The sequence below is a fragment of the Pseudorasbora parva genome, chromosome 23 (assembly GCF_024679245.1).
Source record: "Pseudorasbora parva isolate DD20220531a chromosome 23, ASM2467924v1, whole genome shotgun sequence".
NCBI classification, from domain to species: domain Eukaryota; kingdom Metazoa; phylum Chordata; class Actinopteri; order Cypriniformes; family Gobionidae; genus Pseudorasbora; species Pseudorasbora parva.
Window position 1 is genome coordinate 17953169 of NC_090194.1, and position 25992 is coordinate 17979160.

At 36.8% G+C, this 25992-nt stretch overlaps 1 protein-coding gene across 1 annotated transcript in view; it reads left to right on the forward strand.

The window, feature by feature from the left end:
* cntfr (ciliary neurotrophic factor receptor) overlaps positions 1-25992 on the forward strand; it is a 238069-nt gene that overhangs the window by 175897 nt on the left and 36180 nt on the right. The window contains exons 5-6 of the mRNA XM_067432680.1: positions 3437-3603; positions 8242-8405. Coding sequence (XP_067288781.1) covers positions 3437-3603; positions 8242-8405 — 331 coding nt within the window. The remainder of the gene's footprint in view (positions 1-3436; positions 3604-8241; positions 8406-25992) is intronic.

Sequence of the window (25992 nt, forward strand, 5' to 3'; positions counted from 1 at the left end):
ATTTCCGCTCAGCCCCAACTTCCTTCTGCTTTCCTCTCGCTCCGTCTGTCATGCCATGCCCTCTCGTGTTCAGCAGAGGCTTTGAGACACACTGAGCTCATCTGAATCAGTGATCTATGCGGTCAGACGCTGTCTGCCGAGAGCTGATTAGGCCTGTCTGACTCTGAGTGCTGGAACTCAAGGCAGTATAAGTGGACTCTCAACTGAAAGCCCCTGCGGAATAACGCTACACAGCTCTCTCTCTCTCAGTCTCTCTCTCTCAGTCTCTCTCTCTCTCTCTCTCTCTCTCTCTCTCTCTCTCTCTCTCTCTCTCTCTCTCTCTCTCTCTCTCTCTCTCTCTCTCTCTCTCTCTCTCTCTCTCTCCCCCTTCTTCTGTCCACATCTGTCTGGACAACCATAAGGTAGCTTTTTCCACATCAGTCAGAAAATGGGAAACGTCTGAATCCACTAGTATTTAATCTTAATTTTAAAATAGCTACATATAAAAATTAAATTCTTTAAGGGTACATAATCAGTGTCCAGTGATATTATTCTAATATATGAGCATCTGTAGCAATAACCATGCTGTCTAATCAGTATCTTGATATATGCCAAACCTGTGAGGTAGATGGGTTATCTCGGCAAAGGAGAAGTGCTCACTAACACAGGTTCAGACATATTTGTGAACAATTTTTGAGAAATCGGCCTTTTCCATATTTATGCATGTTAAACCATGTGCACGTCTGATCTTGGAAGCTAATGTTTGATTTGGTTGATACTTGGATAGGAGACCACCTGGGCATAGCAGAACCTAATTTCACCAAGTACAACATGTGCCTGGATCCACATTTTTATTGATCCTGGAACAAAATTCCAGATAAGATTTAAGGACAATTTTACAGTTTATGTTAAGCTTAGGCTTACAACCAGGGTTTGGTACTTCTATATCCGTGTTATTCACCTATCATATTCCTCTGACTTTAGGGATAAGTTAGGTTTGGGGGTAAAGATAGATTTTGTGTAAATTTTCAGACAGAAATGTTTTTCCAGGATCAATAAAATATTACTTGGCAAACACACAGTGACCCTTCAGTACAAGTTCTGTAAACCTTTTGATGGATAAAATATTCTTAAAAGCATATTTATAATGAAACATTAATGCCCCAAATTAGACATTTTTCATTATAGTGTTGCTGGCCTCTATAACAGTTTTTTTTTTTTCCCCTTTCAGAAACGGTCAGCCCAAAAGTTTAGAATTGAACTTCCCTGACAATATTTTTTTATGATCCTACCACAAGAAAATGATTCCAGTTTTAATGGAATATGTTTACATTTGTCAGCAAGAAATAAGTTTTTAAGTAAGTTTTCAAACAGTCCCTAAACTTATGCTTAAAATTGAGTGTTGTATAGTTTATTATTATTATTATTATTATTATTATTATTATTATTATTATTATTATTATTATTATTATTATTATTATTATTATTACAAATTGTCAGTACAGTGGACAATAGCTATTAAATATATAAATGAATCACGCAAAACTTTAAAAAAAAAATTATAATAATTATGTGGCTAATGTGTCATATTTTATTTTAAAAAAATTATAAATAACCACTGCTCCAAAAGAGCTAAGTGTTTGACTAAAATATAACTGAAAACTTGACTTTAATCAAATAGCATTGACCTTGTTTTACCTCTATTAATAACAACTTAATAATCCATTAAGTCTCATAAATTGTGCAGTTTAGGTCATTATACAAGAACATAATGTCAGGACTAGACATCTACAAGACAAGTGATTTATGCATGAAAATATGCTGCAAGGGTTGCGACGTATAACCTCAATAAAGCTTATCCCAACCCAATAAATTGTTTTTGCGATGCTCATGCAGAGCTGATATCACGAGGTTTAAAGGTCAGCAACAGGCCTCTGCCCAGATGGTACCCTGGGGGCAAGCAAATGGCAGCCCCTAATTAAACATATCTGCTGTTCTTGTGCCATGCGGTACCACTGCAAAACATCAAAATAGAATAATGATGTTTGTTTGTTTCTTCCGGAAATTATGGACATTTATTCCATACAACAATAACTTAGCATTGCTGTTAAAGGGATAGTTCACCCAAAAATGAAAATTCTGTCATCATTCATTCACCCTAAAGTGTATCTAAACCAGTATTCATTTCTTACTTGTGCTGTAAACAAAATACGATAGTTTGAATAATGTGGGTAACAAAACAGTTTCTGGTCTCCATTGACTTCTTTTGAATTTTTTTGTTTATTTTTATTTTTTATATATACTATAGAAGTAATTAGGGTCCAGTAACTGTTTATACCATGCTTGTTTAGGACAATTTAGGGTTATTAAATGAAATAATTTTAATTTTTAAAGGACTAGTTTGATAAATATGTTGTCTTTTACTGACCAAACATTCTTTTTAATGCCTTAAAATAGTTATTTTTTAATTAACTATTCTTTGTAAAGTAATCAAGCATCAGTTCTGGTAGGTCACACCAGTCATGCTTGCATCAGCTGACTCTCAGGCCCTTTTACACCTGGTATTAAGATGTGTTTAAGTCAATCAGATTTCAAGTGGACGCTCGTGAATACAAGTTTAAACGGGATCTAAAATGTTTTGACCTTGTCCACTTTTAAAACGTCCAGAGATAACCGAAAGGAAAGCAGAACAGAAGTGGCCAAAAGTGGACAAATGTGACGGATTAAAATGCCAGGTGTAAACACCGCCGTGGGTCTCCCTCGTCCACTTGTGATCCGATCAACCAAAACAAATCTTGATAATGAAAACAGGGCCTCAGCTGATCCCTCCTCCATCCCCAGCTCCTCCTCTCATCCAGTCAGGAATTGGCTTTCGTATAGTCATTTATCTTCATTCATATTGTCACATTAAATTACTGTCATTAAGAACATTAATGATTACCCTAAGGGGGTTTTTATTGCCGCTCTCTCTGTTCTTATCAATGCTAGGCTAAATGGATGGGTGGCCGCAACTCAGTCTGGAAAGCTGTACATTCATTTCTTCAGCTTCTGTTACAGTTTTGCGTGAACCAATGACAGACTGGCTTATCTACCTGTCGCGCTATTAGCAGGTTTAACACGATGACGGATAGAGAAGCAATGGTTTGTTGCCCGTTGACCATGCCTCTTGTGGTCTGATTGGTTGAAGGGCTATTCAATTGCGGACAGAGACATTTGAATAATGCTCTTTTATCGTGCCCCTTGTGCAGTAGAAAATACAGAGCAGACTCCCCAGACCAATGTTCAATCTTAAATTGAGCTTGGTCTGGTGATACCCAGACTAGCCTAGAACAGAACCATTCTGCCAATCCAAACGTTACACTAAATGGTAATCATTGTTGACGATACTGGTTGTGACAGAATTTATGTCATGATGTAAGACTGCTTCAGAAGAAGATTTTTTCTTCACCCTTTTCAGACACAACCAGAGGCCCTTAGAGGTAACGAGGGATGAAGTTCATAAGAACAGGTGTCACGTGAAGTTTCCAGAACTCTTCTCCATCTATCCTTACCGGGTCAACGTCACGGCAGTGAACTCGCTGGGTCGAGCTTCCAGCGCCATCAGCTTTGAGGAGTCTTCAATAGGTACAGTTTATATTACTAGTTTACCATCTTATCGGAAAAGGTGTTTTTTATTTTTTTTTTTTTTTTTTTTTAGCTTAAAGTAACTATATGTAAGAAATGTATTTAAATTAATCATAAAATGGCCCTGATATGTCACTAAACATTAAGAAATAATGTTAATGTCAAATACTTATATCACTGACGAAAGTAGTTCAGGGAGGATATTGTCATTTAAAAATTGTTGTTGCAGCCCTCAACTGATGTTGACATGTTGTGTTTTGGCCTGAAGCTCCACCATCCGTCTATCTACCAATCACAAAGTCAGTAGTGTTTTGGCATTCCGGGTTGCCAGATCTGCTCTAGTTACCACAGCTGCAGCTACAGACGTTCCTGCTTGATCCTGCAGCTTGTCTGGCAACCTCGAGTAAGGGGGAGGGGGAGAGGGGATACGCCGCTCTACAGTCATTTGAAAGTGATTGCAGCACCAGTTTTGGCCACAATCTTACACAGACTTCCTTTAAATGTCGACATAAGGAATTTTGTGTGTAGTTTACCCAACAGACACCATCATGAAGTCAGTGTTTGATAGAAACACATTAAAATGAGTCATTTAGTAAATTAATATTCATTGGATAGTTTGCTAGGGATGAGCAAACGAACCTCGCCAAAACATAAAGCGCTAATTTTCCAGACACTCTAGTAACCTACAATCATTTTCAATGCAGACCAACAAAAGTGAAGAAAATGACTTCAGTATATCGGCTGGCTGTTGGTAGTGTTTGTTGAAGTGGCTTCTGGCAACTAAACAGAATACTTACATGCATGGCTACATGTGTGCTTGATAGTAATAAAAATGCTAATGCCGTCTGGATCACTGGATTGACACGAAAATATTTTCCCTCCGGTTCTAGTGTATATTTTATGGAAAGTAGAATCCTTTTAAAATGCATTTCACATGCAACAGCTATTTGATTTCATTTGAAAAAGCAACTTATGATTAGCATACATTTCAGTGACAAGTAGGGAACATATTGATGACAGTATCAAATAAATAAATTGCCTTACAATGGAACTAAAACATGCAGACCATAACATTTGGCACAGGAGAACTAAATCTAATGCATTTTCTTTCATCTACACTGCAAAAAAAATAATTTTCTTAATCAGCATTTTTGTATGATTTTTTTTTTTTTTTTAGAAATATCCAAAATGCATGATATAAGACTTGCTAAACTGCCAAATAGTTTATTCCTTGTTTAGAGCACAAATCTAACTAAATTTCAATGAGGTTTCTGCTTAAAACTAGGCAAAAAAAAAAAAAAAAAAAAAGACAGAAAGATTGTTTGCTTCTAAGTGAGCAATTTATCTCGTCTACAGGATGTTTAGATATTTCATTGGGGGGAAAAAATACCAGAATACTGATTAAGAAAATGAATTTTTGCAGTCTAGTCCTCCATCTCAGCATGCCAAGACGTATAAAAAAAAATTAGCATCCGAATAGCTGACATCTAAACAACATCAACAGTGTTTGAAAGTCGTAAAGAGTGTTTCGCTCAAGCCAGGTCAAGGCCTGAGCTATAAATCCTGAACCCACTATGTGTCTGCTATGAATAGTAAAGGGAACGAGGCTCAGAAACATCTCTTTGTCCTCGTGTGTATGTGTTTGTGTGTGAGTGAAGCTAAAACCGCAGAGCAAACAGAATGATCCTTGGATGCCGCAGCTTGAGAAGAAGAGAAAGGCCACTCTGTTGCTCTCTGCTTATTTCCCATAAACCTCAGGATCTCCTGATATTCAGGGGACGCCTTCGCTCAAAAGACATCTCGAGAAATGTCACAGTGTGGCTTCTTTAAAAGACGTGTGTGTTATGTCAAACTGATTTTCTGCTCAGAGGGACGAGCTGGGGATCATAAAAGGAAATCTCAACGCTATTCATCATTCATCTCTTTTTCCATTGTAGAGTTATGCTAGTGGCATTCGTCATGAGTGCTTCTTTCTGTTCAGCCACTCAAAATGTGTTCTTCTTGTATCGAGCCTTGTCAAAGCTCGTTTACCTTTAGCATCTCAACATTACATGTATTTTCACACTTCCAAGCCATGTTAATTGAGTAGTTCTCTTATTTTCTTACTCTTGTGACATTGCTTCTTCTCTTCCACCGTAATACCAGTTACAGCGCAAAATAAACATGAATGAGATCATGAATGATCTGAAAGTGTGTTAAAAGATATGAGTAAAACTTACCAAAATCCATATTGCCTCATGGAATTGCTCAATCTGTGTTTCAACCGTAGAAATAAGTCAATAAAACAGCTTGTAAACAATGTGTCACGTAAGTTTACATTTACCTCAGAAAAACAATATCCAGTGTCCATAAATTTGTTAGGCAGCAAGAAAAAGAGTTCCAGAGAGAAGCATTTTGATAAATATATGCACCACACTACATACACTCACTGAAAGGATTATTAGGAACACCTGATCAATTTCTCATTAATGCAATTATATAATCAAACAATCACATGGCAGTTTCTTCAATGCATTTAGTGGTGTGTTCATGGTCAAGACAATCTCCTAAACTCCAAACTGAATGTCAGAATGAGTATTTTACAATCTGCTCAGTTAGTGTGATTTTCACGCACAACCATTTCTAAGGTTTACAAAGAATGGTGTGAAAAGAGAAAAAAACATCCAGTATGCAGCAGTCCTGCGGGTGAAAATGCCTTTTTGATGCTAGAGGTCAGAGGGGAATGGGCCGACTGATTCAAGCTAGAAGAGCAACATTGACTGAAATAAACTGTCGTTATAAACGAGGTATGCAGCAAAGCATTTGTGAAGCCACAACACGCACAACCTTGAGGAGGATGGGCTACAACAGCAGAAGACCCCACCGGGTACCACTCATCTCCACTTCAAATAGGGAAAAGAGGCTACAATTTGCACAGGCTCACCAAAATTGGACAGTTGAAGACTGGAAAAATGTTGCCTGGTCTGATGAGTTCTCGATTTCTGTTGAGACATTCAGATGGTACAGTCAGAATTTAGCGTAAACAGAATGAGAACATGAATCCATCATGCCTTGTTACCACTGTGCAGGCTGGTGGTGGTGGTGTAATGGTGTGGGGGATGTTTTCTTGGCACACTTTAGACCCCTTAGTGCCATAGTTTACAGCATTAAGAGATTTGTTTTTCTTAAGACAATTTGGCATATTGTGGATCTATATTTCCAAAATTGAATTTTGGAATCGAAATCGAAATCGAATCGAATCGGAAGCATGTGAAGAAAGAGAAAATTGTGTCAATACTCAGCCCTATTGTTAAACCTATATGATTAACTTAATAGGAAACCCCAAATTAGAAATTTAGCACAATGTTCAAGCTGCCCTTTTCCATATAATGCACAGGGGCTTTCAAGCTTAAAGAAGATAAAGTACCTTAACTCTTTCCCTGCCAAATACAGAATTTGCCTTTATTTGTGAGAAAATGCTTCCCCGCCAAACACAGAATTTTCTGTGTTTCCGTCTGTGTCTCCCGACAATAGAGAGCGCTATTACGCATCTTTTGAAAACTCTGAATCTCTGAATCTACTTTATCTCCTGATCAAAACACACGTAAGGAAGACCAGTAAAACAAGCGATCGAATGCAAGCAAATGCTTACTTAATCTACTCCATCTGTGTTTGATCAGCTCTCTGAATCTGAACTGGATACAAAAAAATGTGATGTTCAAAATGTTGCTTTTGTTATGAACCTTACCCATATTCAAGTGTTGATAAAAAAAGAAATGCATGAAGCTAGAATAATTTTGTTTGTTTGTTTGTTTGTTCAAAAGAAGAGGGTCAGCTGATATATTGCATGCTCAGATATTCATTAAACAAAATATTCTATAGGCTATTACATTTTTGTAAAAATTGTCAAAAAACCTGGCGGTAGCTGGCAACTTATTTTTTAAACACTGGCGGGGAAAAAGTTAAAAGAAACCTAAAAGTTTTCCAGATTCTCTTAAGTAAAGACACTATGTAGACACTGTCTATATTCTGGAGGTTTTCAGACCATATCATTCACCTGGTTTATATAAAATGTTATTCCTAAGAACATTGTGATTATTTATTTTTTTCTGATAAAAAACAAAACACAAAAAAAACAAATCTTAATTTATTAAAAATAACTCTAACATGTCAACAAAATGAAACAAGAATGTTGAACCTTTTCATATTTGTGCTCTGGAAATGTATGCAAGTGTGTGCATATTTTATTAGATCATTCGCATATTTAAACATACCATTTTGGTAAACGATTGTCTTAAAGTACTGCAATTAATCAACTGGGGTTAAATCTATTAGTTTAATCCTGCACCTGCAGTGTCTTGCCGTAAACATTATAATTGTGTGAGTAAAAGACTAAAATATTTTTTTTTTGCATATTGTTGCATATTTTGCTCATTGTTAAGAACAAAACCTGGTTGATAACATCAAACCTGGCAAGAAAAGTTTGTATAAGACTCAATTGAATATGATCGTGTGCGAATACAATTTGAGAACTTTTCTCCATCTTCAAAAGAAGAAATTCAATTCTGATGACAGAATTCATTCGAGGGGATTTATTCCGTTAAATATGATACCTTTCATAGGTCCTGAGCTTAAATCGAGGTCTCTTTGGTCCAACAGTGAAACCTGACCCCCCTGAGAAGGTGGTGGCCAAACCCATAGCCAACAATGCACGAAGACTAGAGGTGACCTGGAACAGTCCCACTACGTGGCCCGATGTGGACACCTTCCCGCTGAAGTACTTCCTACGCTACCGGCCGCTGATCCGAGACCAGTGGCAGCACGTAAGTGTGGATCACCTCTAGCTTCTTGTCTATCTCCACTGCATCTTTAACATTTATGCAAAGCACTTATGCCTAGATTATTATTGATAGCATTTTTTTAAAAACCCGACCAGCTGGTATTTTTAGCAAGTTGGACAGAGAACAGATTCTTGCTGGTCAACTAACAAGCTCCAACTTGTTTAAATGTTTCAACAAGCCCGTTGTTTGTGTCTCAGCATCCCAAAAGCCAAGCACACCTAACTTGTCAGCGTGCAAAATATAACGTGACCAGCTGGGTTAGACTTTTCTGCAGGGTTTTGAGTAGTGTTGCGACCATGTGTCATTTTTTTTTTAACAAGAATACAGCATCCTTTGGGGTCAAAGTGGGCTGGTGTGATTTGGTTCCATTGTCGGGTCTCTGCATGAGTCCAATTGTGTCCCTCATGCTCTACAGAATGAGACCAGGCATGTTCTTTGGAAAATGATTTGCTCACTAAGACGTCAGTCAGAGTTTTGAAGACAGCTGAAAGTAGGTGATTTATATCCCATAGTTTCATTTGTTCTAGACTGCTGAATGTGAGCACGTTACACCAGCCAGTCAAATACTATTTCTTAAGAAGCCCCTTGGGTTTCTTGTATTTATTCCTCTTACATATCAAGGCTGAAAGTAGATGTTGCGTCATGCTTATTTCCATTAAGCTCTTTAAGTAGATGAGCACATCTTACTCTATAATCTAGTTACTGCCTTGCACAAGAAAATGGAGTGTTTCAGAACTACTTCAAATTGATTTGTTTGAGAATCTTAAAATTGTACTACCTTGCTCTGGATGAGTGCAGTACAGAGGAGTGTTGTCATGATACAGGAATGTATAACTTCAATATACAGTAGCTTGAAAAATATCAATATTCCATACCACTTTTGATAACATGTCATAGTATCTAAGTTATAATTGCGGCCAGTCATTCCTACTATCCGCTTTGGCGGGTTGAATTATATATAATATATACATATTTCAGTTGAAGTCTTTTAAAAATGAATCTGAAATAATAAACTAAGTACAATAGTGTTAATGAAAATACTGAAATATCTGAAACGATTCCAATACAAATTTTTTCACAGATACACAATATCAGCTGCGCTTTCTCGCTCTCTCTTCTCTCCAACAGAAAGTTGACACACAAACCTCCCCTTCCCAAAAGTTGACCTCCCCTCACTCGCTTGTTTCATTTGCGCGGGATGAATATTGTTTGGCGTTACTGAGTTTGAATTTTGCATTCCCACAGATTCTGTGCTCACTCCCAAAGTGTGTGCACATAAAGCCGCCTTTCAGTACCAAATTGAGTTCTTTTTGTGCTGCTTATTGCACCTAAACAGTCAAATAGACACAATATAATGTCAAAATATCGGTCTTGGCAATATTCACGTAAACACAGTCAGTTAGGTTTTTAAGTGAACATAAACAGTTGAGAAAGAAAACGCATAAGGGTTCCGAGCATCAAGTATTAAAGAGATAGATCACCCAAAAATGAAAATGATTTCATCATTTACAAACCCTCAAGTTTTTTTTTCCAAACCTGTATGAGTTTCTTTCTTCTGCTAAACACACACACACAAAAAAAGATATTTTGAAGAATTTTTGTAACAAAGCAGATAGAGCAACCATTCACTACCATAGTAAGGGGGGGGGGGGGATACTATGGTAGTCAATGGTTGCTCTATCTGCTTTGTTACAAACATTCTTCAAAATATCTTTTTTTGTGTTCAGCAGAACAAAGAAACTCATACAGGTTTAAAACAACTTGATGGTGAGTAAATTATGATTTTTTTTTTTTAAATGTATGGGCTTATCCCTTTAAAGTGACAGCAGCCTAATATACCCACTGCCAAATTATGAGGTAATATTAAAAATATTGATATGGTAGGTTTTCAGCTTGGTATTATTGTCAGAATTGTGGCCAGTGAAAATGCGAATGGCTAGTTACTTTAGAAAACCATAACCTGATTGTGGCCATAGTCAAATCATTTTCTTATCAACTGAAACTCTGCTGTCTGAGATTCCTTAAAGGTGGGGTAAGTGTTATTTCAAAACCGTTTTAGAAAAAGGACTCAGGCCGAGTGGAATAGCAAACTTGTAGCCAATCAGCAGGTAAGGGGCGTGTCTACTAATGATGGTGAGACGAGCTCTCACTCTGTGCACGTCATTATTCAGAGTCACACATGACGGACAATAGGCGAGAACTAGCCTAATATATGCTGACTTTTGCTTCACTATGCTCTTGTGTCATGTTCACTTGTCCATTTGCGATCATATTGTGTCTCACTGCAGCGATGATAAAGACCCGTTAATTTCCACACCGAATGGAGCATCTAAATCTCCTCCCTGTGTGCTTCAAGCATCAGCTCACAAAATGTGTCCGACAAGTAAGATACTATACTCCTAATACATGTTTGTTGCCTCTTTTTTTATAATCTATATAACCCTCATCTGGTCATAATTGTAATATACCGTCATGCTTGTGTTCTATAGAGTTGTTAATGAGAAAAGTTTGTGTTTTTGTGATCGCTATAACTCTAATCTGGTGATAATTGTAATATGTAGTTAGTTTTACTGTCGTGCTTGTGTTCTATTGAGTTGTTCATGAGAAAGGTTTGTGTTGTGATGGAAGGGGTGACTTTTTCATTGAAAATTCGACCTGGATTAGTAACACAGATTCTGCTAAAGTTGTTGCCTGGGTTTACGTATGTGTGGTGCGGAGCTATCAAAATAGGGCGAGACCCTTTTGGGGGTAGGGGCGTGTTTGTTTTGGTGATTTGAAATATCAACAACGGTTACCAGATAGCACTTAGCTTTAAGCTTGCTAGCTCTGGCATCATATAATAATGACGCATTTGCATATTTAATAAAATATCAATACTTCATAAGCGTATTCCTTATTCCACTCTCCAGTTGTAACTTCACAATACTTATGACTTAATAAATTCATTTGCAAGAATTAAAGCTTGTATTCTGATACGAAACTGCAGGGAAACCTTTATGTTACAGGTTTATAAACACTTCTGATTACAAGTCTAATGAAATGCACGAACGCTTAAAATGCTGTAATGAACTGTCTACAAAAATATGAATTAATGCAAATGTGAAAATAAGCCATAAGTGGTGCATGTTAAACTCTCGGAGATGGAGTTCACGACTTTTACTGTAAACCACGCCACTCTGAGATGCGAAACGCACCGGATTATGAGCTGTGCGCATGAAGGAACAGCTTCACTCTGACACATGCAGAGCAATTATATACTTATTTAATTAAAATACACGCTGCTGTATGTTTGAAAGAAGTGAGAAAGTGCAGCTGGTAGCAAATTATCAATACTGTGGAAAGTGAGCATTGAAACAAATATTCAGAATCGACATTTATATTTTTGAAAACACTACTATTCCTGCTATTGGGCATAAACTACAAAGAATTAATTGTTCTGCTTATGGCATTATTTGATTTCATACATTGTTTTAGCATCCAATTAAATATGCAATGCAAATAATGGGGCAAGCACACACAAATATAAGTACTGAACAAAACTCAACACGATCCTTCATGTAGCAGGTCAGTTCTAAATTAGTTTTTTTTACAGCGTACAGTGAAATTCCACAGGCAAAATGTATTGATATCAATTACTTTTTAGTAAGCAAGCATGTGTTACTAGTGTTGTGTAATAGTAGTCGTGGATGATGTCATACTTCACTACAGAGCACAACTCATCCCTCCTTACACAGATCCCAACTAAATTTCCAAAACAACTATTACTCAGTGCCATACGAATCTTATTTGAGTTCCCGGGACCACTACTCCCCTGAAACAAACCCTATCAACCCGTACACAAGCTCATATCAGCTTGCAGCAAAGACCATATTGAGCTCCATCACGACAAGGTGGAAACCTCATCAGTCTTCTGCGGGGCCGCATTTCAGCTGCGCCTCATATGTGTACTCACGTAGTGCATCACGGCGAGAGGGCTTCAGAGAGATGAAAGAGCCAGTTCGGCACGGGGAGCGTGGTGTAGGGAAGCCATTCATTCTGCTGAGGAATGAGAGGATGGCAGCTGGAACAGTCCTCGCTGAGCGATGGGTGCCTCAAAGCTGCCTGGGATCTGACAGCAAAATGTGGCATGGAAACAATCAAATGCTCACGGCTAGCGGACAATGTCCCTGGGTTTAAGAAGTGGAGCTTTTTAAGTATTATTAAACTGGCTTCCAGTTGTATTTAGGTACAGGTATACAAACATAACTTCGATTTTAGTATCTTCAATTTGTCTAAAAACACATCTGAAGGCCACAATATACTCACAGCAGTGATATTTTAAAAGCAATTATTACACCATACCAGTTTTTCCTTCATTTTTGGCTTCAAGTATATCGGGGCATTCAGACACCCTTTTATCTATTCTTCGTAGTGCAACTTTTTTTCGTTCAGATTTACAGTTTGAACACACACACACGTTTGTTGTTGTGAAATGTGGGGAAATTCCATAGGCGTAATGGTTTTTATACTGTACAAACCGTATTTTCTATTCCCTTACACTGCCCCTACCCCTAAACCTACCCATCACAGGAAACATTCTGCATTTTTACTTTCTAAAAAAAACTCATCCTGTATGATTTATAAGCATTTTGAAAAATGGGGACATGGCTAATGTCCTTGTATTTTACCCTCTCCTTGTAAATACCTATGTCATACCCATGTCATTATACATACATATATATATATATATATATATATATATATATATATATATATATATATATATATATATATATATATATATATATATATATATATATATATATATATATATTTGTGTCCTAATATGTCACAAAAACATCCCCCCCCCACACACACACACACACAGACAAAACTTTTTCTTTTTGAGTTTGAGTATTGACAGCTAGACAGACTGGTATATTAAGGCACAAATTCAAAGTACTTTATAGACAAAACAACCAGTTAATTTAGGTTCCATGATGTAAATAGTCTGATAAATAGGTATTAGTATAGTTTTTGTGTGTGTGTGTGTGTGTGTGTGTGTGTGTGTGTGTGTGTGTGTGTGTGTGTGTGTGTGTGTGTGTGTGTGTGTGTGTGTGTGTGTGTGTGTGTGTGTGTGTGTGTGTGTGTGTGTGTGTGTGTGTGGAGGGGGGTGGGGGGGTCTTCCAGAGGAAAGAACAAAAAATAGTCAGGCATCTATTCTGAAATCCAGCATTAAAGTAACACAGTTAAACATCTAAATTAAGACTCATTTGGATACACTCAGGACTGCTTTGGCACAGAAGATGTTTAATGAATTTAAAGGAATAATTCACCCGAAAAGTTCTGAATGGTCGTTCCAAACCTATTTGATTTTCTTCAGTGGAACACAAAAGTAGAGAATTTGCTTCCAAAGTATCCAAAAATGTAAGTAATTGGGGTCCAAAACAGCATTGGACCCCGGTGAATTTTATTGTATGGATGAAACAAATTTATTCCAAATAACTTATTATATATTCCACGGAAGAAAGAACTGCTATAAACGTTATGAAGGTTAGTAAACGCTTTAAACAATGACCCATAATATATCACAGCTATATTACAAGATCAGAAAAACAAACACTACTTACAAAACATCCCTTCTGTACCTCAAATAATAGTTTGGTATTGATGTATTTATTGAAACCTAACATTAGAAATAATGTTCAAACCAAATTGTGTGGCCTCACATTTACATAATTATAGAGTAGAAATGTCATTTTTGTTGAACAGCTCAAATAAATGACTGGACTGAGAAGTTCAATGGATCAATGTTTCTGCTTGTAATTGATGGAGCTGAGATGAAGAGACATATGGTGCAGCGGAGCTTTAAAAAGCACTGACATTTAACGGACGACTCTAAGAGCAACGGAAGTCTGGAGCAATTATAAACGAAATATGCATACATTCACACCCACTGAAGGATGATCTTTGAAAGTTGTCATTCCCTGGAAGGTGTGAAGGAGAGATTTACTTAAAGTGGGAATATATTTGGTGGCTTTCTCTTTCTTAACTAGAAAATATACAGGGCTGGGGATTGTTTGCATGTTCTGTCTGCCATGTATTTTGTACAATAATTTTGCTTGTGAAAAAATGAAAAATTCTTAATGAACTTTGAATTTGTAAGATGCTTTGGATAACAGAATGCTGTATTGATGACGTTGATCGCTTAAATGCTGCGTTTTATGAGGATTGCATTGATGAATCCCACTTTTACATTCATCCCCCTTGGGATAGTTCACCCAAAAATGAAAATTATCCTATTATTTACTAGCCGTCCTAGGTGTATATGATATTCTGCTTTGAGGCAATTACAATATGAGTTATATTAAAGGTGTCATGAACTGGCTTTTAAAAAAAAAAATGTATACTGTTATTTGAGGTCAAATAATGATGTTCGTGTGGTTTTTACATTCAAAAACATCATAACTAATAAGTAATAGGCTATTTTCTACACTGGTTTTGAGGCTGTCTCCAAAACGCTGGGTTTTGATGAGCGTGCCGCACTGGAGACTTGGAAGTAAATGCCCACGGCTAAGATTGGATAATATTTGCATATTTAATAAGGAAAATTAGCTAAAAAATGCATTCATCCATTATAAAAGGTATAATGGATGGATGCATTTTGGAAAAGGTGGCACAGCTCTGGTAAACCCTTACAAAAATGAACCTTGGCTTTACTACAAATAAAACCAAAAAAAAAAAAAAAAAACATGATCATTGTAGTTAAACCATGGTAACCACAAATTAACCATGGTTTTGCTACTCTAACCACAGTTTAACCATGAACTGTTTTTGTGGTATTTGTGGTAAAACTGTGGTTACATAAATGGTAATTAGTTAGCTAAAAAAACATGGTTACACTTTTATTATAATAAAACCATGGTTATTTTTCATAAGGGAAGGCCTTCTGAAGCGAATCAATGGGTTTTTCTAAGAAAAATATCCATAGTTAAAACTTTATAAAGGACCAGCTTCCATATATTCAACTTACTACTAGGATGGTGAGTAAATCATGGGGTAATTTACATTTTTTGGGTGAACTATCCCTTTAATTGGTAAGAAATCCTTCCTTTAATTGGTTTGTGTAAGAAAAATATCCATGTTTAAAACTTTATTGACTAAAATAACTTCTGGCAGATTTCTGTACATATCGATTTACGACAACAGAGTAACCCTTGAACCTTAAACCTGTGATGCATGAGGAACGAAGCGCAGAGGATAGAGCAAAACAAAACACTGGCCATGAATTAGTGTCTAAAACGAGAATTTTTTTTGGAGAGAATTGGCAGAGGATTTCGATATAAGAGAAGCGGGATTTGCTGCCCAGCAAGAGGCGTGAGGCGTCAAATCTTCAGAAAGCTTCAGAAGGCCTTTATTAACCCCCGGAGCTGTGTGGAGCAGTTATATGATGCATAGCTTCACTTTTGTCGACTTCATAAATGAGGCAACAATTCACTGCCATTATAATGCTTTGATTAGCAAGAACTTTTTTTTTTTTTTTATATAACTCCAATTTTATTCGTCTGAAAGAAGAATGTTAAATACACCCAGGATGTCTTGAGGGTGAGTAAAACATGGGCTAATTTTCCTTTGTGGGCGAACTAAGGCAGTAAGCTGGACAATGGCTTTCTTCTAGAGCTGCTGTACAGCCAAAAAAAAACAAAAAGCCTTTGTTGCATTCATTTCTGTAAAGCTGACTTGAAACAATCTGTATTGTAAAAAGCACCTATTGCGCATGCATTTCATTAGCACATGTATTAGAGAACAGGTGAAATCCTGTTAATCGCAAGTTATTCTGGAGAGAGATGTGAATGATGGATTGAAATAGATGGGAACGTCCAAAAGACACGAGACAGCTGTGAAATGACTGCATATGTTTCACGCTCTGTCTTTTGTCCAGGAAAGCAGCAGCAGCAGCATGGAGCGTGAAAAAAAGAAACGGGGCTGGGGGTGTGGGTGTGGAGGGGGAAAAAATGGTGTGGCGGGCCATTTTTCTTCTTTGCCCCTTTCATTCCCAGAAATGATGTATTTAAACCAGAGCTTTAACAAGCCGCTGTGGTGCCACTCAGCCAAATGAGAAACAATCTGCTCTTGACCAGCGGGGGCTCACAGGAGTCGGCACACCGAATGAATGTGCTGCTTTAGAGGCCAAGCTTCATAGAGCACATCCAGTTTCAGGTGACTGATATGGGCCTGTAGATCTAATGGGGTTTGGCCTACTGTTGCTTTAGGAAACCACAATGATGGACAAGATTGAAGCTATAGGGAAGGAGTGACAAAAAGGGAGTATAGGTTTAAAAGAATAATGGAATTTGCATGAGATTTAGATCATTATTTGACTGAAAATGTGTAGTAGAATAGCTAACCTTTTGACTGTTGGCATAAAGGTGACCCTGGATCACAAAACCAGTCATAAGTCGCGCGGGTATATTTGTGGCAATAGCCAACAATACATTGTATGGGTCAAAATGATCGATTTTCATTTTATGCCATAAATCATTAAAGATCATATTCCATGAAGATATTTTGTACATTTCCTACCGTAAATATACCACAAATGTATTACTATTAGCAATATGCCCTGCTAAGGACTTAATTTGGTCAACTTTAAAGGCGATTTTCTCAATATTTAGACTTGTTTGCACCCTCAGATTCCAGATTTTCAAGAAGTTGTATCTCAGCCAGAAAAAAAACATAAATCAATGGAAAATACATTATTTAGCTTTCAGGTGATGTATAAAGACTGGTTATGAACCTTATGACTGGTTTTGTGGTCCAGGGTCACAAATGTGGCCCACATCATAGTTTATTCTAGCCAAGTGTCGCACACTAAAGGCGTTTTCACACCTGAAAGTCATTGTATTCATTTGGTTAGTTTTGGTTTACTTTCACATTGCAGTTATGCCTGCGCACTAAATAACTTTACATGATGCACTGGCGTCCTGTCGTCATCATCTATGTGGGCTAATCTTATCATTGATTGGTTTGTTAGCAGACCTGTGTCTGACGTCGGTGTTGTCAATTCAGCGGGTAACTTTGACAAGAATGAATGAACAGATGCATATCGTTGCCAATACTGTTAATATTATGGGATTACTATCTGCAGCAACAACTATACTCGAGGTTAGTTCAAATTCACCAAATTAACGTCCTGGTTGTGCAAACATTTTATCGGCGCTGACAGGAAAGTAGGAGAAGACTAGGATATACTTTTTTAGCCAAACAGTGTATTTTGTTTTATAGTTATTTTTAAATATTATAATGTTATTTTTAAATTTCATCTAGGCTATATTGATTATGAAACGTGCACAGATGTGCAATAAATGTCAAAGACATCTGGTCAGAAATGATTTTGATCACTTCATTAAGTTTTGTTTTGTAGAAAGCTTTTTATAAATTGTATCTTAATTGTAATAAATGTTTCATCATTTGCCTGAATTTAATAAATAAGCTTTAATAAATAATATAGCAGACAAACCGTGACGGAGCGATCATTTGCGTTGCACATGAACTGGAATGGTCTCATAAATAAACCGAAACTCAGCATGTAGGCTACTTCTCACAGACATGAGAAATATAACTTCATATATATATATATATATATATATATATATATATATATATATATATATATATATATATATATATATATATATATATATATATATATATATATATATATATATATATATATATATATATAAGGGTGGTTTCATGCCTGTAATTTTGAACCGGACTAAACTGAAAAGTCCGAAAATCCAGACCAAACAAGGTAGGTGTGAAAGCACCCTAAGGTGTCAAGTTTTTGCTGGTTAGCATAGCCTTGTTAGCTTTTGCTAGATGATGCCATAACTACACCATTAGGGTTGCGTCCCACTCCACTTTTAAACATGCACTTGCAAACTTCCCTAAGCACTGTGGGGTATCCCTGCCTTCATTTTGAAGTGTGCTCCACTTCGTGTAGTGGATGAGGGAAGTTCATATGGACAGACCCTCATTCCCTCGATTTGGACTGAGGTAGTGAGTCTACTTCATATGTACAATTCAGGCAGCTCCATATGCCACAATGCAACACGAGTGTGAAGTCACCGCTTATTGCGTTTAATTTATTTCACTACAAACAACTTTTTGATATTGTAATCATTTTTTTAAACATTTAAAACAACCCAAACACACCTATATACATAAATAATGCTACCAATGTTTTGGTTGATCTTTATTGAACTGGGGTGGGTAAGCGATCTCAATAGCTCCAAATATTATACAAAATAAGCATTTATTAGGAAACTGATATAACTTCAGTCGTTTTCTCATGTGAGTGGTTTTACCTATGCTTTTGAGAGTAATGTTCTTTTGAAGTTTCTATTACAGTTTCCACAAAAGTAAATATTAAACAACACAACTGTTGCAATAAATAAATGTTTCTTAAGCTTCAAATCAACATACATATTAGAATGATTTCTGAAGGAATGGGACACTGACGACTGGAGTAAAGATGCTAAAAATTCTGCTTTAATCACTGGAAAAATACAGTTTAATATACTGTATATATTAACATAGAAAACAGTTCTTTTAAATTGTAATATTTCACAATATTACTGTTTTTGATCTAATAAATTCAGCCTTAGTGAGCATAAGAGACTTCTTTTGAAAACATTACTATTATTACAACTTAACAACCCCCAAACTTTTGAACGGTAGTGTATCTACTGTAGACTAGCATCTATGCCCATTCATAATTAATAACTAACTATTATTTTATGGACAAACAAAATCGTGCTTGTTACTAGACAAAAGTCTAGAATATCTTTTAAAGATTTGATGCCATAGTCCTTGCAAACTTGAGCAAACCCAGCTCCGGTTTCTTGTAAACAAAACATTATTTGATTTCACACTGCAATATACATGTGTCCTTGAATGGTGCTGATAACACAGCATTCTCCTCTCTACAGCTTCCTGTTTATTTTTAAAATAATTATTTTAGCTTGCGTTTACGAATAAATTGCAAAACGGTTTTCTTTCATATCTTATTTCATGAAGAAACTGCAAGATTACACAACAGAGTGGTGCAATAATTGCCTTGTTCTTATTTTTCCTTTGTTGTTCTTTTTTCTTTTTTTAATGGAGAGACAGGTTCAAATAACAGTGCACTTATGCTGATTTATTGACTACTAGACCGTGTTTCATAGGACCCATTAGCCATTAGCGTGTGATGTCAGTTAGCAGTCACAGTTATGATATCACTCCACAGCTGGAGATGTCAAACGCCAGTGAGTCACGGCTTTACTCCGGGGAAAATGAGATGGCTGCACAGTTGTCTTGCATGTTCGGGTGTGTGTATGTGTGTGTGAGCCATTATAAACTTCAAAAAAACCTAACTGAGAACTCGGGACTTAATAGCACATGGGTGGCTTCCTGCAAATTAAGCTGCAGCGTGGAGGGAAAAAAGGTACCTCCACACTGTACCTATATATAATGTGTGTTTGGGGCAGTGGGAGACTCTGAGATGTATATGTCTTATGAAAATATGCTCAGTCACGTTGTGGCGTGGCCGCAGGGGCTGTCGTTTTGTTTGTCGAGGCGAGAGCAGGTGGAACGCTATCCTGACCTGCCCCTTCTCACGGCCCCATCGGCCACAGCTTTCATACCCCTTCTTTATTATAAATCTCTTCAGAATTCAGGGTTTAACATGTACGTTCCCTCTGCCCTAGAAGACACATATCCACTGAGGTGTACTGCATGCCAGCAAATACATTGGCTTCTGCTGAGTACATAACAATATTTTGTTGGATTAGCATTTTGCTCATCTCACTTGAAAATGTTATTTTGTATGCTGTTTGAGTCACAGTTTAATGTGTTCTTCAGTTGTGTGAACCATTCCGCACCTTTCATATTTGGGTTAAATGAGAATATTACACTACTGAACATAAACAATACATGAATCTAATGAAACCTGTTAGTTTTCACAGCAGAACCAAATAAGGATATATACTATTAAGATGGAACACTTCTAACTACTGTAAAAAATAATTGATTGTTTATAAATGTATATATGTATTATACTATTGTTCAAAGCTTTGAAGTTTGCAGTTTCTCACCAAGGCTACACTTAAGTACATGATAAAAAAATACAGTTAAAAAAAAAAAAAAAATCTTGTGATGAAAGCTTAATTCACAGCATCATTACTCCAGTCTTCAGTGTCACATGACCATATGGAAATCATTCTAATACTCTGATTAGATGCTCAAGAAACATCTCTGATTATGATCAATGTTGAAAACAGTGCTGTTTAATATTTTTGTGGAACCCACGATGGGTTTTATATATAGGACAGCCCTGATATATATATATATATATATATATATATATATATATATATATATATATATATATATATATATATATATATATATATATATATATATATATATATATATATATATATATATATATATATATATATATATATATATATATATATATATATATATATATATTATTTTATTCAAAAGAACAGCATTTATTTAAAATATATTTTATTATCTATATTATTCATTGGGCCATTGCTAAGCAAAAGTATTAAATTGTCTCTCTCTCAAAAAAAATGGACTCATGAGTATTTATGCATCATCGTAATATTTGTTGCACTGCCTTACATAATATAAAAGCAGAATAAATTAATTAAATAATTAAATTGTATCCAGACAGAATGATTTTCATTAGTGTATTACAGTAATGCGAATATAATGACAATCAAAAGAGAATAAGAAAATTTATAATAATATGCCATTCAAGAAGAAGAATGTGCGAGTCACTGTATTCCATTAAAATCAGAATTTTAAGCTTTAAAAAGAATGCAAACACACCATAAAAGTATCATAACATGCTACATCGTGTGCACTATAATGTAAGTCGTCATTTTAAAGTCGATGAATTCATTTGACTCATTTATGAATTAGACTGATCTGTTCAATCACCTGACTCAATGATCAGTTCGCAGTGCGAGATGATTCGTGAATAACAACATTTCTTTTTTTTTTTTTACACAAACCTTTTGCGCCACTTGAAATTTGGAATGTAATGCACAAGTCTGATGGACAACATTTAGGACGCTTAGTTTGTGTCCTTTTTGAAGCTTCCTTCCCCACTCCACGACATAGTCTTGGGGATTCCTGTTGCGTTTCACTCAAAAAGAAAGTCATAGGGGATTGAAACAACATGAGGGTGAATAAATGATGACAGCATTTTCATTTTGGGTGTGAACAATCCCTTCGCAACAGTTTCGATCCTCCTGAGGATTGTCGAATTCAGGAAAGAACAGCCGTTATCGTTGTCTCGCTTACCATGTGCTTGTTTCCCCACAATTCCCTTCTTTCTTTCATTCATTCACCCCTTGATTTCTCTCTCCCCTTCCCTGACACGCTGCATTCCCCGTCTCCCCTCCGGCCGCCCTGCGTTTAATGGCCTTTTGTGCATCTGCCAAAAGAGTCTCTCATCCTCCAGCCCGCACTTAGATTAATCAATAGCGCCGGCATTGCAGTACCATTAGCATGGTAAAGGATATTAAGGGGAGAAAAAGGGGTATTCAGCCATATTTCATGAAAGTCCCGTGCTCCACCCTAAGCCAGCCCCCATCTGCATCACTCTTGTGGAGGGATGGGCAGTATTTCAGAAACATGTGTTTAAAATATGTATTCGAAATAAAAATATATATCTTGATTTTAAAGGTGATAGTTCACCCAAAAAATGAAAATGTGATGTTTATCTGCTTACACCCAATGCATCCAACATGTAGGTGTGTTTGTTTATTCAGTAGAACACAAATGAAGATTTTTAACTCCAGCAACAACCGTTGCTGTGTGCCAGTCATATAATGGGGTGAATAGGTAACAGTGGTGGAGGAAGTCTCAGTACTTAAAGGGATACTTCACTGCCTTTTCATATTAAACTGTTATTCCCTTAACTTAAACGAGTTGATACATACCTCTCTCGTCTCAGTGCGTGCACTTAATCTCTCTGACGGGCAGTGATGATCTGATAGCATTTAGCTTAGCTCCCTAAGCCCAGTTCATTCACTATGGAACCAAACAGAGATCAAGTTAGAAGTACCAAACACCTCCACGTTTCCCATATTTAAATACAGTTACACGAGTAGTTGAACGATCAAGTATGGTGACAAAATAAAACGTGGCGCGTTTCTAATCGGATTAAAAAGGAGATCTATATTGTATGCCGGAATAGCACTTCTGATAGTACTTCGGCTCGGCGCAGTAAAAAGTCCCGGCCGAAACATCTTCCCTCACATCTTCCTATTGACAGAAATGAGAGAGTGAGGGGGAGGTGTGAGGAAAGATGTTTCGGCCGGGACTTTTTACTGCGCCGAGCCGAAGTACTCTCAGAAGTGCTAATCCGCCATACATTATAGTTCTCCTTTTTAATCCGATTAGAGAAGTACCACATTTTATTTTGTCACCATACTTGATCGTTCAACTATTCGTGTAACTGTATTTAAATAGGGAAAAGATGGAGGTGTTTGGTACTTCTAACTTGATCTCTGTTTGGTTCCATAGTGAATGAACTGGGCTTAGGGAGCTAAGCTAAATGCTATCAGATCATCACTGCGTGTCAGAGAGATTAAGTGCACGCACTGAGTAACAATATTCAGAAGTAACATTTTCATCAGCTTTGATGTATTTAAATATTCATATTTATGAGGATTAATCTTAAATATAGGATATGCTTCAGCTTTTCTTTTATATTCTTAATTTTGATCAGTAAATTAAATTAGAAGAACTGAAAAACTGATAAAATTATTTACACTGACAAATTACAACTGCATTAAATAATGTTATGAGATTGTTATGTTATATTTTTAATACAATAAGAAACGTTGGAAAGAATGTTTAAACATGAAACTAAACTACCAGTAGCTGGCGGCAGGTCTTAATGAGTGAGTCATTGAGTTGGTTCATTCAAGCGGCTGATTCGTTTATGTAGCTCTATTTATTAGCAATTACATCCCCTATACTTCCGTCCGATAAGGTCAAACTGGTGTGATCATATATATATATTAGGGGTGACTCCAAATAGTCAAAGATTCGATGCATCGATATGCGGAGCCTGATTCGACCACCGATCTAACGGTCGAATCTTCACGGGTGTTATGAAACGAGGATCATACCATTTTGGCAATATGGGGGTGCTCAATATTTTAAAGACGTGTCGCGGCGCTGAGCTTCGCACCGCACCTTTAAAATTAGAACACGTTCAATGAGTGTACACCAAGCGGCAACCTCTCGCGATTTCTCTTGAAGCCAATACGGAAGTAATGTAAACTTCAATTCCTCAACTGGCCACTAGGGACAGGCTCTCATTGAGCCCCATGTTAAAATTCTAACTAACATGTAAAAAGAGAGAGAGAGAGAGAGAGAGAGAGAGAGAGAGAGAGAGAGAGAGAGAGAGAGAGAGAGAGAGATAGAGAGAGAGAGAGAGAGAGAGAGAACATCCTCATTTGTGCCTAAGGCATCTACATATATATCTATGATAGTATATATCTATGATCACACCAGTTTGATCTTATCGGAAGGAAGTAATAGGGGATGTGAACACTACATGAGAATCGTCGTGATATGAGGTAAAAAAACCAAAACATAAATACTGTTCGGTTTCTCACAGAAACCGATCGGTTCGTGTCTTAAGACATCAATGTGTTGTCACGAGCCGCAGGGTTTTTGTGCACGATGTCTAGGCATGTTTTTTTGTTTGTTCGTTTTGCTCTCATAGAATTGTTACCTATTCACATTCACATGCATTGCATGACTCACACAACAACGGTTGGAGTTACAAATCTTCATTTGTGTTCTACTGCAGAAACAAACACACCTACATTTTGGATGCCCTGGGAGTAGATAAACATCAAATTACCTAGTTCAGGCCCCCAAACCCGAACTTTCATGCACATGAGTGAATTTTCTGCATTAATAAGGAATGAGATTAAGTGCGGATGTCACGGTCGATTCTACTTGTTGATTAAGGTTCAAACCGAACCTCATTCAGAACCGCCTCCAGTACTCTTTACGTGCCAGCCATACCTACCTTATTGCATTACCTGGGAGTTTTTTCCAGGAGTCTCCCGTATTTCCCACCCATCTCCAGCCCCCTGCCGTATTGTTATTTCTCTCTGGAAACTCACATAGTTTTAATGGCCTAACTTTAACTTTTTCTATGAGTAATCAATTTATGATTCCAAGGTTGTCCAGTTGCCAGATCTCGTATTGAGAGTATCCTACTCACACAATCGACACATTATACAAATTTTAAACCTTCTGTGTCCCCAACCTGGCAACCTACAACCAAGTTTTGCTGTTGATATCTGCACAGGTATTAGACATGGGTACAGGGTGCGAACTATAGGGAAGCTCGGCTCCCCTTAATAAGACATGGGCTCCCCTGAAAACCTGATTTGTGAATTTTTGGGGGGTCTCAAAAAATATTGGCCATGTGTTATTTTCACGTACAATTTCAGTTTTATGTAATGCTATCATTGTGGATTATGGCGATTTAAGCCTAAATACTTCAATAAAGATGTGCTATATGCTGTTCTTGTCATGAGCATCAAGGTGTGGTGCCACTGCAGAGCAAATTCCACTCATGATTAGTAATGCAAAGATTCTTCAAAAAATAAAATAAAAAAATAAACATATATTATTTCTATTTAATGTATTATTTTTTTATCAACACTTCAATGTGGGTAAGTTTCATAAAACAGAAGAGAAAAAAAAATAAGCAAAAAGCTGTGAAAATCACATTTTTGTCAAAGACTACATTAAGAACGGATTCAGAATAATGATTAAAACACAGATGGCGTAGATCGAGTCCATCAACACCCCAAAAGCTTCAGTCCTATAGCTCGTTTTGAGTTGACATTTCATTCAGCAACATTAGATAGCTTTGATTTATATGCTGTTTAAACCTGATAACCGTCACGAGGACGAGGACGCACTGAAGGTCTCTTTGTTTAAATTAGCTCAAAATTACTATCAGATGTAAGTAATTACCTTGACAAACTATACATCATTAAAAAGATCTAAGACTAAAGTTTAATTTTTTTACCTCTGTTTTATTCTCAAAGTCTTATAGTGACCGTAATGTGTTAATATGTTCCAGGAGTTATGAATATGATCTTGGGCGTCGCTACCTTTTGATTGTAATATGCGCGTCATTTGCTCCCATTCATAAAAAAATCCTCCTTGGTCGTCATGAAGACACTCGACAAAACAACTTCCCTCAGGGCTTTTACTTCAAAAGTGTGCAGATGTGGAGAAATATTGATAGATTCTCACACGTTTGAGTCAAATTTCTATACAGAGAAGTATTATTTATTCAATCTTTATCCAAAATCCGCGGATGTGTGATTATGAGAGCAGTAGGCTGTGATATGCTGTGTTTTCAATTCATTCTGGCAGCCGGAGGGCGCTGGAAAGCTGTACTACTGAAAATTCACCCCATGGGGAACACATGAAGAACAGACACACCATGTGACATTCA